Raw genomic sequence first — 15,274 nt, forward strand, 5'->3', positions numbered from 1 at the left:
TGTATGGATGTGAGAGTTGGACCATAAAGAAAGCTGATGGCTGAAGAATTGATGCTTTTTGAACTGTGGTGTTGGAGAAGACTCTTGAGAGTCCCTTGGACTACAAGAAGATCAAACCAGTCAATCCTAAAGGAAATCAGTCCTGAATATTCATTGGAAGGACTGATGCTAAAGATGAAATTCCAATACTTTGGCCATCTGATGTGAAGAGCTGACTCACTGGAAAAGACCCTGATGTTGGGAAAGATTGAGGGGAGGAGAAGGGAATGAGAGAGGATGAGATGGTTGGATGGCATCACTGACTTCATGGGCATGAGTTTGAGCAAGCTCCAGGAGAAGGTTTCTTCCTGAGACCTCAAAATGTAATATTCAAAATACAATTTAAAAAATCACAATATAACACAGAATGAGGAAAAATATTATATGTTAAGAGTGGCACATCCTAACAAAATGAAGACTGAAATTTCAAAAGAAATTGTTTTTCAAAAACAGGCAAACTTTCATTTAGAGAAAAAATTCATTTCTAACTAAGAGATTTATTTAGAAAATCTGTATTCTAGATATAAAGATTATTTTGGCTTAAATCAAAGCAATACTAACATTTACTGTGATTTAGGAAGGTTTTATTACTGATATCTAAATCTATTTGCTGCACCAAATTTCTGAAATCCTACACGGTATAAACAATTTAAAATTTATAACATGAGGAAACAATAAGACACTGAAATACTGTCTAATCTTTTAACATGTTGATAAGAATTATATCTGATAAAAGTGAATGAAATTTTCACAGTGGTTAATTTCCTTCTAACACTGGATAAAAATTCCAAAAGTAGCACATAAACTAGTCACTGAAACCTTATTTTAGAAGAAGGAAGAAACTGAGTGGAGAGAATTACAGAAATGTCCCCTGAGCACTCACTCACTCCCTGAAATATGCAAGTTCTGTAAGAGCGAAGAGAACCCCAAGCTATTACTTCCCATCTTGGAGTCGCCTGACTTCACTCTGCCCTCACTTACCTGGAGTGACAGACTGGTTCTGAAGGAAGAAGCCGGGCTGCTGGGGCTGACCCATGAGGTTGTAGCCCCACAGGGTGGACTGCGGGTGGTGCATCAGCTGGGAGGAGATGGGTGAGTAGTTGGGAGGCACTCGGTACATGCTGCTCTGTGGATACTCCTTCAACACAAAGTTAAACACAAAAGTTACTTACTCCACACACCACATAGATGATTAATGCAAATTCCTTATTTGAGAGAGCTCCTATCCCAGCAGACAAGGTTATTTTGATAAAGTGGAAAATAAGAGGACAAGAGTCTCAATATATCCTCTGCAAAACATTCCTTTAAGTTAAAACTCTTGCTCAACTTAAAATGGACTTGGCTACAGTGGGGGAGATGAAACCAGTCAATCCTGAAGGAAATCCACCCTGAATATTCATTGGAAGGACTGATCCTGAAGCTGAAGCTCCAATACTTTGGCCACCTGATGCGAAGAGCCAACTCATTGAAAAAGACCCTGATGCTGGGAAAGATTGAGGGCAAGAGGAGAAGGGGACAACAGAGGATAAAATGGTTGGATGACATCACCGACTCAGTTGACATGAGTTTGAACAAACTCCAGGAGACAGTGAAGGACAGGGAAGCCTGGCATGCTGCAGTCCACGGGGTCTCAAAGAGTCAGACACAACTGAACTGAACAACAACAGTGGGGGAAGATCGAAAAGGATCTTTTCTGAAATCTGTTTTTTAAATACTAAAAGTATATTTAGAACACCAATGCTGACCATCACCTAGAGTAGAGAACTCATCTTCAGTTGCTGAGTCTCCTGATGATTTCATCTTAGAAAGCTTTCCTGATACTTGGACCTGGATGAGAATTAGCCAGAAACACGCACAGGACTTTGAAACTACTCTCCAGCCTAGACAGTGTCTTAGTTCCAGCTTTTAAGAAAGCACTGTAAAGAAGCAGACTCCCCCCACTGCAGCCCCCCATCTTGTCCCCTCTGCCCTTCACCACACCTCCTGCCCAGGGCTTTCTCTTCCTCAGAGGAGGTGCAGAGACTCTAAGGATCACATGTGAATATTTTCCCCACTGCTCCTCTTTCTCTAGCCATGAAGGATGAAGGAAAAATAAAAGCTCAGTTCCCTGCAATATATATGACTGAAAAGAGGCAACTTCAGGAGAAGTGTGGGAGAAAAGGACATGACCAGGACTCACTTGGGGAATGCGATGGGCTTGATGTCTTTTAAAGCATCTAAAAAGAAGAGAAATCCATCCATGTGGATAAACAGGTTAAGAGATCCAGACTGGCAGAAGTGGCAGTCTGGATCTTATTAAGCATCTTTTTCAAAATGGAGACACATTCGTAGAAAGGCTCCATGAGAAGAGGGCACTGACATTCAAGTGGGGATCCAAAAGGGAGGGTGGTCATTTCTAGAATAATACTAATCACCAAGCTATCAGCTAAGAAAAATGTCTTGGTTTTGACTCAGGTGGACAATAAAAATAAGTAGTCATGATGACAGGTCAACAAACTGTGAATATTTCTTCCACTGCACAATAAGAACTCTTAAATTTTATAGAAAAACATCACAAATTCCCTCTAGAGTATTTTTAAGGTGAATTTAAATGATAAGACATTTTACACATTGATTCTATAAAATTATTTCTAAATTACCATCTCATAGATTTCTGAGGTTTTCAAGAAAAGGTTATTCTAGATAGGGAAAGCTATCAGGGAAACAAGAAGTAAAACTGCTTTAAATTATGTTCACTTTCTCTCTTATAAAATCTAAAAAATATGGTAAAGAAGCAGAAATACACAGGACAGTAAGATGAAATAGCAAACGATGAAACCTCAGAACCATCTTATTAGATATGTTAGATAGGATCCTATCTAAGGAAAACAGTTATTATGTTAATTTACTACAGATATCAACTACTCAAAATACAAAAAATATTTTAGACATGCCTCATAATAAAAATACATACAAGGATGAGATTTTATTAGGTCAAAAAATTCAAGTTCTAAATTTCAGAAACTGTGAGACAGTGAAATAGTAAATGAGTATTATTCACAAGCAAAGTATAAAATTAAACATAGTTATGAAAAGTACAAGAGGCAAAATCAGAAACTATGATCCTGTTATTTGTGCAAAGTTTGTGTGCTGTTCTGTTAATTATATCTGAGCCTTTATGATAACTTACAAATAGGCTTACACTGCACTTCTGAATGTTTCTTAGGGATGTAATTCAGGAACTAGTAAATCTTCTGTGGGATGCTAACACACCCTCTCTCTCTCTCTACTTCCCATACTCACATCAACCCTTGAGCTGGACTTTGTCTTGCGCTTCCTTCCCTTTGTCTTCTTCTCTTCATCTGTTGCGGTTTTTCCCTGATCTGACAGCTCAGCTGATTTTCTCTCAGGTTCCTGAGAGATGGGAGATGTGGGCTCTTCCTCTTCCTCTTCGGGAGGCAGGGGCAGTGGCTCGAGGTAGTAACTCCGGGGCTTGGGCGTGGGGTGCGTGTGATACAGGAAGAGGTGATGTTGCTCCTCATATTTGATCACCTTCCGGTCCACTCGGACAGTCCCGAACCAGGCCCAGGACAGAGGAGCCGGGTTCTTCTGACCCTCAAACAAATCCCATGGGGACACCTTCTGCTTCGTGGAGACCTGGAGACCCTGTGGTGAAATAAGGAGCTATGACCTCATGCTCAGATCTTTTGCTGATATGGAGGCCAGGCTTGCTTAGGACACAGATTCAGAGAACATTCTGGCTCGAGAGGACCTTAAAGAACTCTAGCACACAGCAGTCAGGTTAACTAATGAGTCCAGGCTGATACTAGATCACTGAGGGCAGTGGCTACATACCACACGACACTCTGTTGAGGCTGGGACACCAGACAGCCCAGTAATTTTTACTGTAAATACCATTTTCTCCATTTAGGTTCTTTTATTCCCCCCAGCCAAAAAAAAAAAAAAAAAAAAAACCAAACACTGAAAATTTGATATTACTGTACTAAAAACCTTTGGAATTTATTTATTGTTTTTAAGATAAAACAAAACTTAAGAGTCAAATTACCTTCAACCTCTAATTGGGCTCAAATTAACTTCAATCCAAACATGTATGGACTCGGTTCAATACAGTCATCTTTCATGTACTTAATTAGGCAGTCTCTAAGTAGTTAAGTAATATTATTACAGAATTAACATGTGCCAACAGGTACAAATAAAGTCCTTCAATTCAAGCTTATCTCCACTGAGTTGAGGAGAGGAAATGTTATTCCCTTTCTGAAACTACAAGTTTCTTATTTTTAACATGAATTGGTGCTATCCCTTGGTCCTTTCCCTGCCATACCAACTGGAAAATATTTTTCCCCAAAGTGACCCTGAAGATAACTGCTCAAGTCATCTTGAATAACGTGTGAATGCTCCTATTCCCAACTACACATACTCTTCCATGGGTGGCTTCATCCAAAACCACGGCTCAGTTACCACCTGTATTTTGATTGTTTCCTAATATCTGTCTTGACATTAGAGCTCTTTCTTGGGTGCCAAGACCACATATCCAGATGGGTTCCAGATGCGTCACCACTGGAAAGGACAGTGGTGCAAAGTCAACCTGTGCCTGACTCTAGTCTTCTCTCCCCACAACTGTGCGGGTGTCAGTACTCAGGGTCTCTGCTTTACTGATGAGCTGCATGTTGCCTGTGAGCTAGTCTCTCAGGCCTTTGCATAAACGCTTCCCTTTGTCTGTACCACACTTTGCCTACCTCCTGGCTAACTCTTATTCATCCAAAATGATGTGTCAGTGCAGGGAGCTGCCCGTGAGAACGGGGTCCTTTGTCCAAAGGACACAGCTCTGGGAGCTGCCTCAGTCCTTGAGGGTTTGCTTGCAAACATAGCTCTCTGTCCTGCCACCCCAGAGATTAGGCGCTTATTTACTGCAGGCACCTGGAGTTCTGTGCAAACTTCTCATGCACAGAGAAATGTTATCTGGTGTAAGAAATAATAACAGGGTGCCATTCCCATGCTCTCAAGATTTCTTGTGACTGTTTGTAAGATGTGTAGGTCAAACAAAGAAAATGTTAACTGTCTTGTCTTTCTCACGCTCTTCTGTATAAATATGAGATGCTGAATAAAGTTGGTGTCAGACTGCGTCCCTTTGTGGAGACGTGTCTGAACCTCTCGACCCCATCTTTGTTGTAGATTTCTCTTGCTTTAGTTTTCTTTCCCAGCCCCGCCGTGCACGTTCTCGGGACCTGATCGACTTTGCCGGCTGGCACCGGCATGTCAGTTTTCCTGAAGATCCTGCTCTGACTACCTATCCCTCATCTGAGTATGATGGCTCTTTCTCAGGGACCTCTAACATTCTGTACCAAGAGACACACATCTCACGACATGGTGTGTGTTAGCCGTTTAGTCATGTCCTACTCTTTGCAACCCCATGGACTGGGCTGTAGCCCATGAGGCTCCTCTGTCCTTGGAATTCTTCAGGCAAGAACACCAGAGTGGGTTTCCATTTCCTTTTCCAGGGGATCTTTCCAACCCAGGGATCGAACCCGCATCTTTTGCGTCTCCTGCATTGGCAGGCAGGTTCTTTTACCACTGTGTCACATGGGAAGCATGACACAGTAATTGTCTACCTACTTTCCCTTAAGGGTAGGAGCTCTGTCTTTCATCTCTGTTATCTTGGAACCCCACAGTTGTTCAATGTTCACTGAAAGAATAACTGACAGTGTTTCTCATATTTTGGGCTTCCCAGGTGATAAAGAATCCTGCACTGCTTCTGCAGTGGTAAAGAATCCACAGGCCAATGCAGAAGATGCAGGAGACTTGGGTTCAATTCCTGGGTTGGGAAGATCTCCTGGAGTAGGAAATGGCTACCCAATCCAGTTTTCTTCCCTGGAATACTCCAGTATTCTTCCATGGAAATCCCATGGACAAAGGAGCCTTGGGCTACAATCCATTGGGTTGCAAAGAGTCAGACATGACTGAGTAACTGAGCTCAGTTTTAGAGCTTTAGACTGACTCAAGTTTTAGAGAACCATATTTAATATCTTATATAAATCAAGTGTTCATTAAATGTTGTTCAGCTGATAAGAAAATAAAGTGCTATCACTTTAAAAAATGTTAAACAGCTTTAAATTTTAAAGCCATTTAAATTTTAATTTTAAACTATATGGAGACTTTTATCAATACAGATTTTTTCATCTACTAAATATATTCCTTTTTTTTTTTTTTTAACAAGGTTTTACTTACTTTTCCCTTGATGGGCTTCAAAAATTCATTTAAATTCAGGAAAACATTTAAATGAAGATCTTCAACATCATTATCTGTATGATAATGCCAAAGACCACTGCATTTAAATGACAAGGATATGTTTTAAAAAATCAAGAAACAGTAAAATTAAGATGTTTCATATGCCTTATAGGAAGATAAGAAAGTATAAGTGCATGTATTTATATACATAAGGAACAAACATTTACTCTTGCCTGTTTTTTATCTATAGAATCGAATCCAGCAATTTTGTTTCCCTTTGTGTCAATCAAGGAGCCCATAGGTTCACAGGTAATGATGTCACATGTCTGTTTCGGCAAAGGTAACAGCTGTCGAACTTTGTCAATACTTTCTGACCGCTTGTCCCCCAGCTCTTTCTAAAAAAGAGAGACAGTGAGAGAGACAGAAGTGAGATAGAAATTATAACAAAGGCAAATGTTTACAAGGAGAAAGTTCCCCTATGAAACATTTCCTTTTTATAGCTGGAACGTTTTGACCTTCAACAGGGTCTAGGGAGCAGCTCTCACTGACAGTGATGCATATGTTTCATTTCTTCTATTTAAGTAGAAAATAGAACACATATGAAGGCACCCTTGTTACACAACAAACATCACAGTGCTGAAATGACAAAAACGCAGAGTAGTATTTGCAACCCGAAGACAGGAGCTGCAGCACGGAACACGTTCTCCAATCTACAGTCAGGCCACAAGGTAACCATTGGTTGTTTTATTAGTAAGGTCATCAGATATATTAATTTTTTTCCTGCATTGTTTGTTTATAATTTATTTCAAAAACTGTATTAGTGGCTAGGCAAATGAATTGAATTTAGAAATAGCAATGCAAATGTTTGATATTCAACTGCATGTTGCCAGTGGAAGATGAAATTTACCCTAAATCTAATGTTGGCATTTTGGTTACATATTTGATAATGCACTTCTACAGTCCCTTAAAAAATTAAATATGCTTTATGAGTGTAATTATTTTAAGAAAAATCTTCAAGCTATATATACTTCTAACTTTGGGGTACTGAGAAGCTGAGGTAAAACAAACAGCAAAATAATCACCTGATATAAACACAAAAAATAACATCTGATTTAAGGTGTAATAAAATAAGGTGCGCTAAATAACAAATCCAAAAACCACGTGAACTCCTGAGCAGGCCACAAACTTACTTTCAGTTTCTTGACTAAGTTCATGTATGCGCGTTTGTTCTCTTCAGATCCCCCTGGGGATGCATTCGACAGGTCAGAGGCCAATGTTCCATTGATTAAAACACCCAGCATGTCAAGAACTGTTGTGAATAATTCACTAGGAGGAGAAAGAAAAGATTTGCACCTTAAAGCAAAACCAAGATACTGTTAACTAACTGAGCATTTTTATTTAAGGCATAGAACTGTTAAAGGTAACCTAGGAGTATATGACGTGGAAGAATCTGTGGCCAGAATATGAAAGCCTCCACTATACATATATGAAGCAGAGCCAGTGTGAAATGATAAGAACCTACTTGTTGGTGTGCATGTCAACGGTTCCAGAAGTAATGATCTGAAGGAGGAGAAGCGCCCAGTCTGTTGTCCACTGGGTGCTCCTCTGCACTGTGTCAAACATGCCTCCCACCTAGCACATAGAAAAACACAATGAAAAAAATCAGCACAGTGTCACAAAGACCACTACCACCACTTTACACAACCACATTTTGAGTGGTTTAAAAATTTAAAAGTTGCTCTAAGCCATGGATTATCCTGTCTTCTTTGTCAACTAGCTATATATTTGCCAGTCTTTTGGGTTCCATTAGCACAGGAAGTGGTCATTCAGAAAAAAAAGGAGGAGGTATGGAGTGTAGAAACGTCATCAACATGAATTACACACTAGTAAAATTAGCTCTCTGTTCTTCCTAAATTTCATATTTAGTTTCATATGTAACTTTCATCCAATTAAATCTGAATAGATGTAAACTACGTGACTCAGTATCTACAATTTTGTGTTGTCAGTTACTATTGAATCTAAGTCTGCTACCATAACAACACCTGGAAAGAGCCAGTAACACAGAAGTAATGATGAGTGGAAGGCCTGGCCCTTAGGACTGCTCATTCACGAGTGGGAATTAATGTCAAGCATCAGGCAAGCCATCTTTCAGAGTAGCTTTTATCTGGTCTTGTGCATTGAGAAAAAGAAGAGTCAAAAGTATCTGCCGGAGAAGGAAATGTTAAATTTCTAGAAAACCTGCCTATGGGATTTCTCTTTATGATCAATTTGATCAGAAGTTTGATAACATTTTGACTTAAAGAACATTTTAATACAGTTTTTAAGCAAGTAGAGTAAAAGCTAATGCTCACCTCAAGTTAGTACTTCCCTAAAAGACCTACTCTTGACACAAACGGAAAAGAGAGAGAGAGACACTGGGGGTGGGATGCAGAAGGCAAGATGATACCAAAAATATCTACTGTTGTCTAGAAGCCAGACCAGACAGGAAGGACAGTGGCAAGGAAAACAGAAGGTCCAAGAGTCAAGGAAGTAGTAAAGAGAGCAAACAGTGGGCTTCACCTTGTAACGGAGACTGTGACCACAGCAGGAGTGGAAAGCTGGAGTTATTTTCACATGGAGATAAATTTAATGGAGGAAAGACACTAGAAGGGTCTCTTACCAAATTGAGGCGGAGTTGCAATGCCTCATGCATCATCTGTCGTGCTTTGATGTCATCCTGGTATCGTTCTTCTCTCCAGTTACTTAAAATCTAAACCAGAAAATAAATGAACACAAACCCCAATACTTGTTTTCCCTGTTAAATTTGATTTTTCTCATATTTAAAGTTAAACTGAGTTTTTAAGTGATGAGGACAACTTCTTAGTTTAATACAGTAAAAAAAGCAGGGGGCATAAAATTTTGCTTTCCTCCCCTTCCTCCACACAGACAGGAATATAGCTATTTTTTGTTTGTTATCTAATTACATACTCTGTTAAGAAAAATCTTATGTAATTACATACACGGTTGATAAGTCTTAGGAAATGCTTAAGAGGATCATCAAGTTAAGCATTAACAAAAATAAAGAATATTTTTAAAATACATCATTACATTGGTCTTATAAAGATAAGTGTAAAATAAAGGGGCTTCCCAGGTGGCTCAGCAGTAAAGAATCTGTCTGCCAATGAAGGAAATGTGGGTTCGATCCCTGGGTCGTGAAGATACCCTGGAGAAGGCAATGGCAACCTACTATTCCCAATATTTTTGCCTGGAAAATCCCATAGACAGAAGAGCCTGGCGGGCTACAGTTCATGGGGTCGCAAAAGAGTCAGACATGACTTAGTGACTACACCACAACCACCACCATAAAGATAAAGAGAAACAGAATTACATTTTATATCAGTCTCCTCTTATATTTCTAGGGAGAGGCTGTGAATCCTAGCAAACGCATTATTCTGATGTTTCATTGAAAGGGAAGCTTGCTAGTCAATAAACTTGTTTTCCTTGATAAAGGTAATATAACCAACTTTGAAAAATGTGACACCTTGGACATCAGCTGAGCTGCATACCAATTTATTAAATAAATGCTTCCTCACTTATTCAGACAAATGTTGGGGAAGGGACAGGTTGCTTAGGGAAGGCAAACCACCAGTGGGAAATTTTTGAATCAGATGTAGAAGCAAAAAAAAAAAAGTGCTCTGAAGTAGGGCATCTATGGAGAATCATCTCAAAACAGCTGAAATGAGTCATATGCAGAAGTAACTGAGTCCAACAGATGATCTGTTATTACACCACACGGTAAATGTGGAGCACTTCTCAAATCTCATCAAAAGATATAGATGAATCTCCCTCAAGGCAGGTGAAGGGTACAAGGTAGTTTAAAAAAGCCCACAAATTGTCATGGAGCTGACATTCTGGTAGTAGGTCAAATCAAAATAAGTAGAGCAAGTGGTAAGAATCATGACAAGGGGACAGAGAATAACTGTGGTCCTCGTTTAGAGAGTGATGGGGGTGGGACTAAGGCATGGGAGGGGACTAAGGAGGTGAGAGCTGAGCAGAGATCTGCTGAACTGAGGGAGCTGGCCATGTCAATAACTTCCAGGGAAGGGGAGAAAGGCTCTGCAACAAGAAGATGCTTGGCAAGATCAAGGAACAGCAACATGGTCATTGTGTACAGAATGGAATGAGTAAGGCCATGTCAGGAAAGAAACAAGATAGAGGTGGGAGCCAGTGGCAAATCATGGAGGGTCACATAAGCCTATAAGGGGAAGTTTTATTCCAGGTATAGTAAGAAACAGGGGTTTCCCAGGTGGCGCTACTGGTAAAGAATGTGCCTGCCAATGCAGGGGACAAAAGAGACAGGGGTTTGATCCCTGGGTTGGGAAGATCCCCTGGAGGAGGACACAGCTACTGACTCCAGTATTCACGCCTGGAGAATCCCATGAACAGAGGAGCCTGGCAGGCTACAGTCCATGAGGTCGCAAAGAGTCATACACAATCGAGCACATGCACACACAAACACATACACACAATAAGAAATACTGCAACATTTTGGGCACCAGAAAAACATGTGGTTTACACTTTAAAAGGATCACTCTGGCTGTTGTGCAGACATAAATCTCATATATCCAAAAGGTAGCAGATGATTAGAGAACTGAACAAGTGTCTTGTTCAGGTTCACCCAGTACCATTAAAGAAGACACAGTGTCTAGAATTAACAGCCGTGTGGGAGGCCTCCATTAGGCACCGCTGCTGCTGCTGCTATAGGATGAAACGTCCCACAGAAGCAATCTACCCACACTTCTCCATTCTATACTTTCAAATTCCAGTTTGATTACTCAGTGTCCTCATGGCACACAGAACAAAGTGTTTCAAATAGTGACCATGAGAATTACAGCTGGTGGAAAGGCAAAGTCCAAAATCTTTGAAAATGAACTAAAAATGCCTTCTGACTGAGCAATGAGTATCCTGTGCCCTGGGACTTCCCAGGTGGTGCTCATGGTATAGAACCTGCCCACCAATGCCTGAGATTCATGAGATGCAGGTTCAATCCTTGGGTTGGGAAGGCCCCTGGAGGAGGACAAGGCAATCCACTGCAGTATTCTTGCCTGGAGAATCCCATGGACAGGGAAGCCTGATGGGTTACAGTCCACAGGGTTGCAAAGAGTCAGACACAACTAAAGCGATGTAGCGTGTGCAAGCATGCACACATCTTGTGCCCTAGACCAGCATCACTCTGGTTCTGGCAGTAAAACTGAGTTTTGAACCTACAGAGCTCAAGCTGAGACTTTCCCTGCCATGTGGAAGCCCAGTAGAAGATCTGGAAAGAGGGCAGGCTCTCTTTGTTACTGACATATGCCCTGCAACACAGATTGCTCCAGGACCTCTCCTAAGAGACAAAGTCAGGAGAGGAGCAGATATGACAAAGTTATGTGCAATCTGCAAAATGTAACTTTCATAGACATCTGTCCAATGCCTAATTCATATTATACTATTGCTAATCTGATGGTGACCAGAATGCCAGGTAGGAGAACAGGACACGGGTGGTGCTTTCCTGCATCTAATCAAAACATGCTTTGCCCTTATTAGTTTAAGCTCAGTGTTTGAAAGGAAAACAAATGAATGCCATTAGGAAAATACTTGCCTAGCTCAATATTCTACTGTACTTTACCTGGTTAACTTGATTCTGCAGAGATGTTAGAAGGCCTTCTCGTTGTTCATCTTGTCCCTTAAGGCAGGTAAGGACCAGTGAGAGGAATGGTTGTTGACTCAAAAGAGACATACTATAAAGGAAGTAATAACAGCAGATCTAGTTAGAAAGAACAGATTACTTCCTGTGCAACACTGATTTCCTGCCCTCGGGTTACTGGCTCTTATTTATTTTACTATTAGAAAAGGAGGGAAGTAGTAAATAGCCAAGACTACTTGAAAAGTTAAATCATATCTCTAACTAATAAGGTTTAAAACCACTGTAATGCTTCTAAACAATTTAATATGTTCTCTTGCCCTTGAAGGCATCTGCAAACGAGCATAAATTCATACTGCATCTGAGTTAGGGGGTGGGGGGAGGAAGAAGAGAATGTATGGTTTGTATCAGTAAACTGAACTTAAAGATACATAGCAGGAGGAATATCACTGTATACACAGAATAAAAAGAAAAACTTTTAAACTTCTCTCACACAGTACTTGTATTTTGTTGTTGTTTAGTTACTAAGGTCACGTCTGATTCTTTGCAATCCCATCTACTTCAGCCCACCAGGCTCCTCTGCCCATGAGATTTTCCAGGCAAGAATACTGGAATGGGTTGCCATTTCCTTTTTCAGGGGATCTTCTCAACCCAGGGAGCAAACCTGTCTCCTGTATTGCTGGCAGATTCTTTACCACTGAGCCACCATTCGTATTTTAGGGTCCAGGAAACAGGCCTATCAGGATTGCTGTGCTTGTGTTGCTTTTCAGCACATTTCTCAAGACCAATTAGATGGGCATGAGTAGAAGCGAGATGAGCACCAAGGTCTGAGGCCTCTAAAACCATTTTGCCAGCCAGTGACCTAGTGCACAGCTCCACTACATCTCACAGGCTTGACTTGTAAAAGAGTTTTAAGATATTTGATTTTAAAAATTTATTTTAAATTGGCATTTTAGTCTTATTTCTTACATGATCAGAAACAGCTGACATATTGATAAACTAATTTTTCTACACTGCAAAGAAAGATTTCTTAAAATGAGATTGAGGTCAAAATATTTCAATCCGCTTCATTTTACACTAGCAGAGCTTAGAGAGACTGACTTAGGAAGAGCCATCTTCAATCTCTGCATTAGCATCTAGGATTCCTGTGGGAAGTGAGGCAATGTACATGCCATCGTTAGCCAATCAACTTTGAGAATTAAAATTGAGTTATCTGGTTGGTTAATAAATACTGGCAAAGGGGATGAAGCAACCAGATGCCAAGCAACATATGTGCAAAGCTAGGCCAATACCCAAACGTACTTTAGTTAAGAGCACAGACTCAGGGGCCAGACACCTGGGTTTCAGCTTCACGCCTCCTTAGCTATGTGTCCTTGATAAATATACTTAACTTTCTGGTACCTCAGTTTCTTCTTCTGTAAAAAGGACATAATGAAAGCACCTCAGTATGACTTCTGGGAGATTTTAAAAGTTCACATATGTATGTAATGAATTCTATATTGAGGCTGACATTTCATAAGGGCTTAGTAAATGACAGCCACCAATTAGGTCGTTAGAAATCATTATTGATTCAGGCATAAGAAACCCAAAATGTTCAGAATGCTCAGAATTTTTATTTTTCAATGTTAGGAATTTCCTTTTACCTCTGAGGTGCTAAATTCATCATGGTTTTACATTAGAATGTGTTTATGTTCTTTTTCAGTAACATAATCATTTTTCTAATATAATTACTTAAACATTTTCCAGGCCACAAAACTTAAAAAACATTCAACTTGCAAGACTCAACTTGGAGGATCCTATATATTAGGATCTAGCCTAATATATAGGCTAGAACAAGAGCCCTAAGTGTTAAAAATATTAGTAACTTATTTCAGGGTGCAGCATGACAGAAGTATAAATTAGTCCATGAAATTTAAGCATAAGTACCTAAATAACAAGAAAAAAACTCAAACAACTGCTGAGTACAGGGACTGTGGACATGCAGATCTGATCCAGCAGGTCTGAGGCAGAGCCGAGAAGCCAGTATTTTTAATAGTGCAGCAGTGATTAGGGTACACAGGCAGAACTGAATGCTGGTGCATTACATATTATAATCTGGAAACTTTATGTAACAGAACTTGGCCTATCAGATTATTTTCAATTCCATACAAAGACGAAATTTCAGTGGACTCTGAGTACAATGACTATAACAAACCTAGACAGTGTATTAAAAGGCAGAAACATCACTTTGTAGACAAAGGTCAGTATAGTCAAAGCCATGTTCTTTCCAGTAGTCATGTATGGATGTGAGAGTTGGACCATAAAGAAGGCTGAGGGCAGAAGAATTGATGCCTTCAAATTATGGTGCTGGAGAAGACTCCTGAGAGTCCCCTGGACTGCAAGGAGATCAAACCAATCAATCCTAAAGGAAATCAACTCTGAACATTCATTGGAAGGACTGATGCTGAAGCTCCAATACTTCAGCCACCTGATGCAGAGTCGACTCATTGGAAAAGACCCTGATGCTGGGAAAGATTGAGGGCAAGACAAGTAGGGGGTGGCAGAGGATGAGATGGTTAGATAGCATCACAGACTCAATGGACATGAATTTGCGCAAACTCCAGGAGATAGTGGAGGACAGAGAAGCCTGGCATGCTGTAGTCCATGGGGTCACAAAGAGTCAGACATGACTTAGCAACTACTAATAACCAGCAACAGCAGAGTATAATGAGCATGTACATCTGTAGGACATTGAATTTTCTCAACCATTCTTTAACCGCTCACATAGAAACAAAACTTCCAGCCATACCTTTTCTGCTTTTGTCTGTCTCTTTCCTTTTTGGAAGAAGAACCCAAGTGCTGTCCTTTCTCCAGCTCTTCCCCAGCTGCTTTCAACACTCTTCCCTGCACAGAAGTCGGCAGCCTGGCAATTAGGGGGGCCACCAGCCACACACCCCTGCGTTCAGAGGAACTAAAATTGGAAACAGGTGTTATACCCAAGGATAGACCCAAGGCATCCTTTTCCTCTGCTCTCACAGTTCTGATCGAAACTCCAAAGCAAAATTTACATTCACAGGACACATGGGTTATTCTAACATTTGCCTTTCACTTCTATACTGTTTCCTCTCACCAAATACCAGACATTGGCACACACTCTTCGTGCTTATGGAAAGCACTAAAAGGTGGGATTCTGCAAGGATACTATAGCTCAACTTTTTTTTAAGTCTGGAAAAGTGTTTTTCTATGATTCTGGCTTTCTGAACACTAACAGTCCTTTTGTCTAACAAGCAATATACCTTTCTCTCATGGTTAAAATATGAAATGTTCTGATTACATTTAAGCATATAAATAACCAAATTCACCAGTTGT

At 40.3% G+C, this 15,274-nt stretch overlaps 2 protein-coding genes across 9 annotated transcripts in view; one reads left to right on the forward strand and one right to left on the reverse strand.

Annotated features, from left to right (window-relative positions):
• The window catches only part of MED12L (mediator complex subunit 12L), a 363,479-nt gene that overhangs the window by 37,299 nt on the left and 310,906 nt on the right, over positions 1-15,274 (reverse strand). For all 8 annotated transcript variants that reach the window (XM_045166284.1, XM_045166286.1, XM_045166285.1 and 5 more), the window contains 8 exons: positions 14,715-14,876; positions 11,912-12,023; positions 8,924-9,013; positions 7,787-7,896; positions 7,455-7,590; positions 6,498-6,659; positions 3,322-3,684; positions 1,021-1,177 (listed from right to left, as the gene is read on the reverse strand). In XM_045166284.1, the coding sequence (XP_045022219.1) occupies positions 1,021-1,177; positions 3,322-3,684; positions 6,498-6,659; positions 7,455-7,590; positions 7,787-7,896; positions 8,924-9,013; positions 11,912-12,023; positions 14,715-14,876 (1,292 nt within the window). The remainder of the gene's footprint in view (positions 1-1,020; positions 1,178-3,321; positions 3,685-6,497; positions 6,660-7,454; positions 7,591-7,786; positions 7,897-8,923; positions 9,014-11,911; positions 12,024-14,714; positions 14,877-15,274) is intronic.
• P2RY12 (purinergic receptor P2Y12) overlaps positions 6,679-15,274 on the forward strand; it is a 49,692-nt gene continuing 41,096 nt past the window's right edge. Inside the window, exon 1 of the mRNA XM_006070238.4 lies at positions 6,679-6,992. The gene's annotated coding sequence lies outside the window, so the exon portion shown is untranslated. The remainder of the gene's footprint in view (positions 6,993-15,274) is intronic.

The sequence above is a fragment of the Bubalus bubalis genome, chromosome 1 (assembly GCF_019923935.1).
Source record: "Bubalus bubalis isolate 160015118507 breed Murrah chromosome 1, NDDB_SH_1, whole genome shotgun sequence".
NCBI lineage: Eukaryota > Metazoa > Chordata > Mammalia > Artiodactyla > Bovidae > Bubalus > Bubalus bubalis.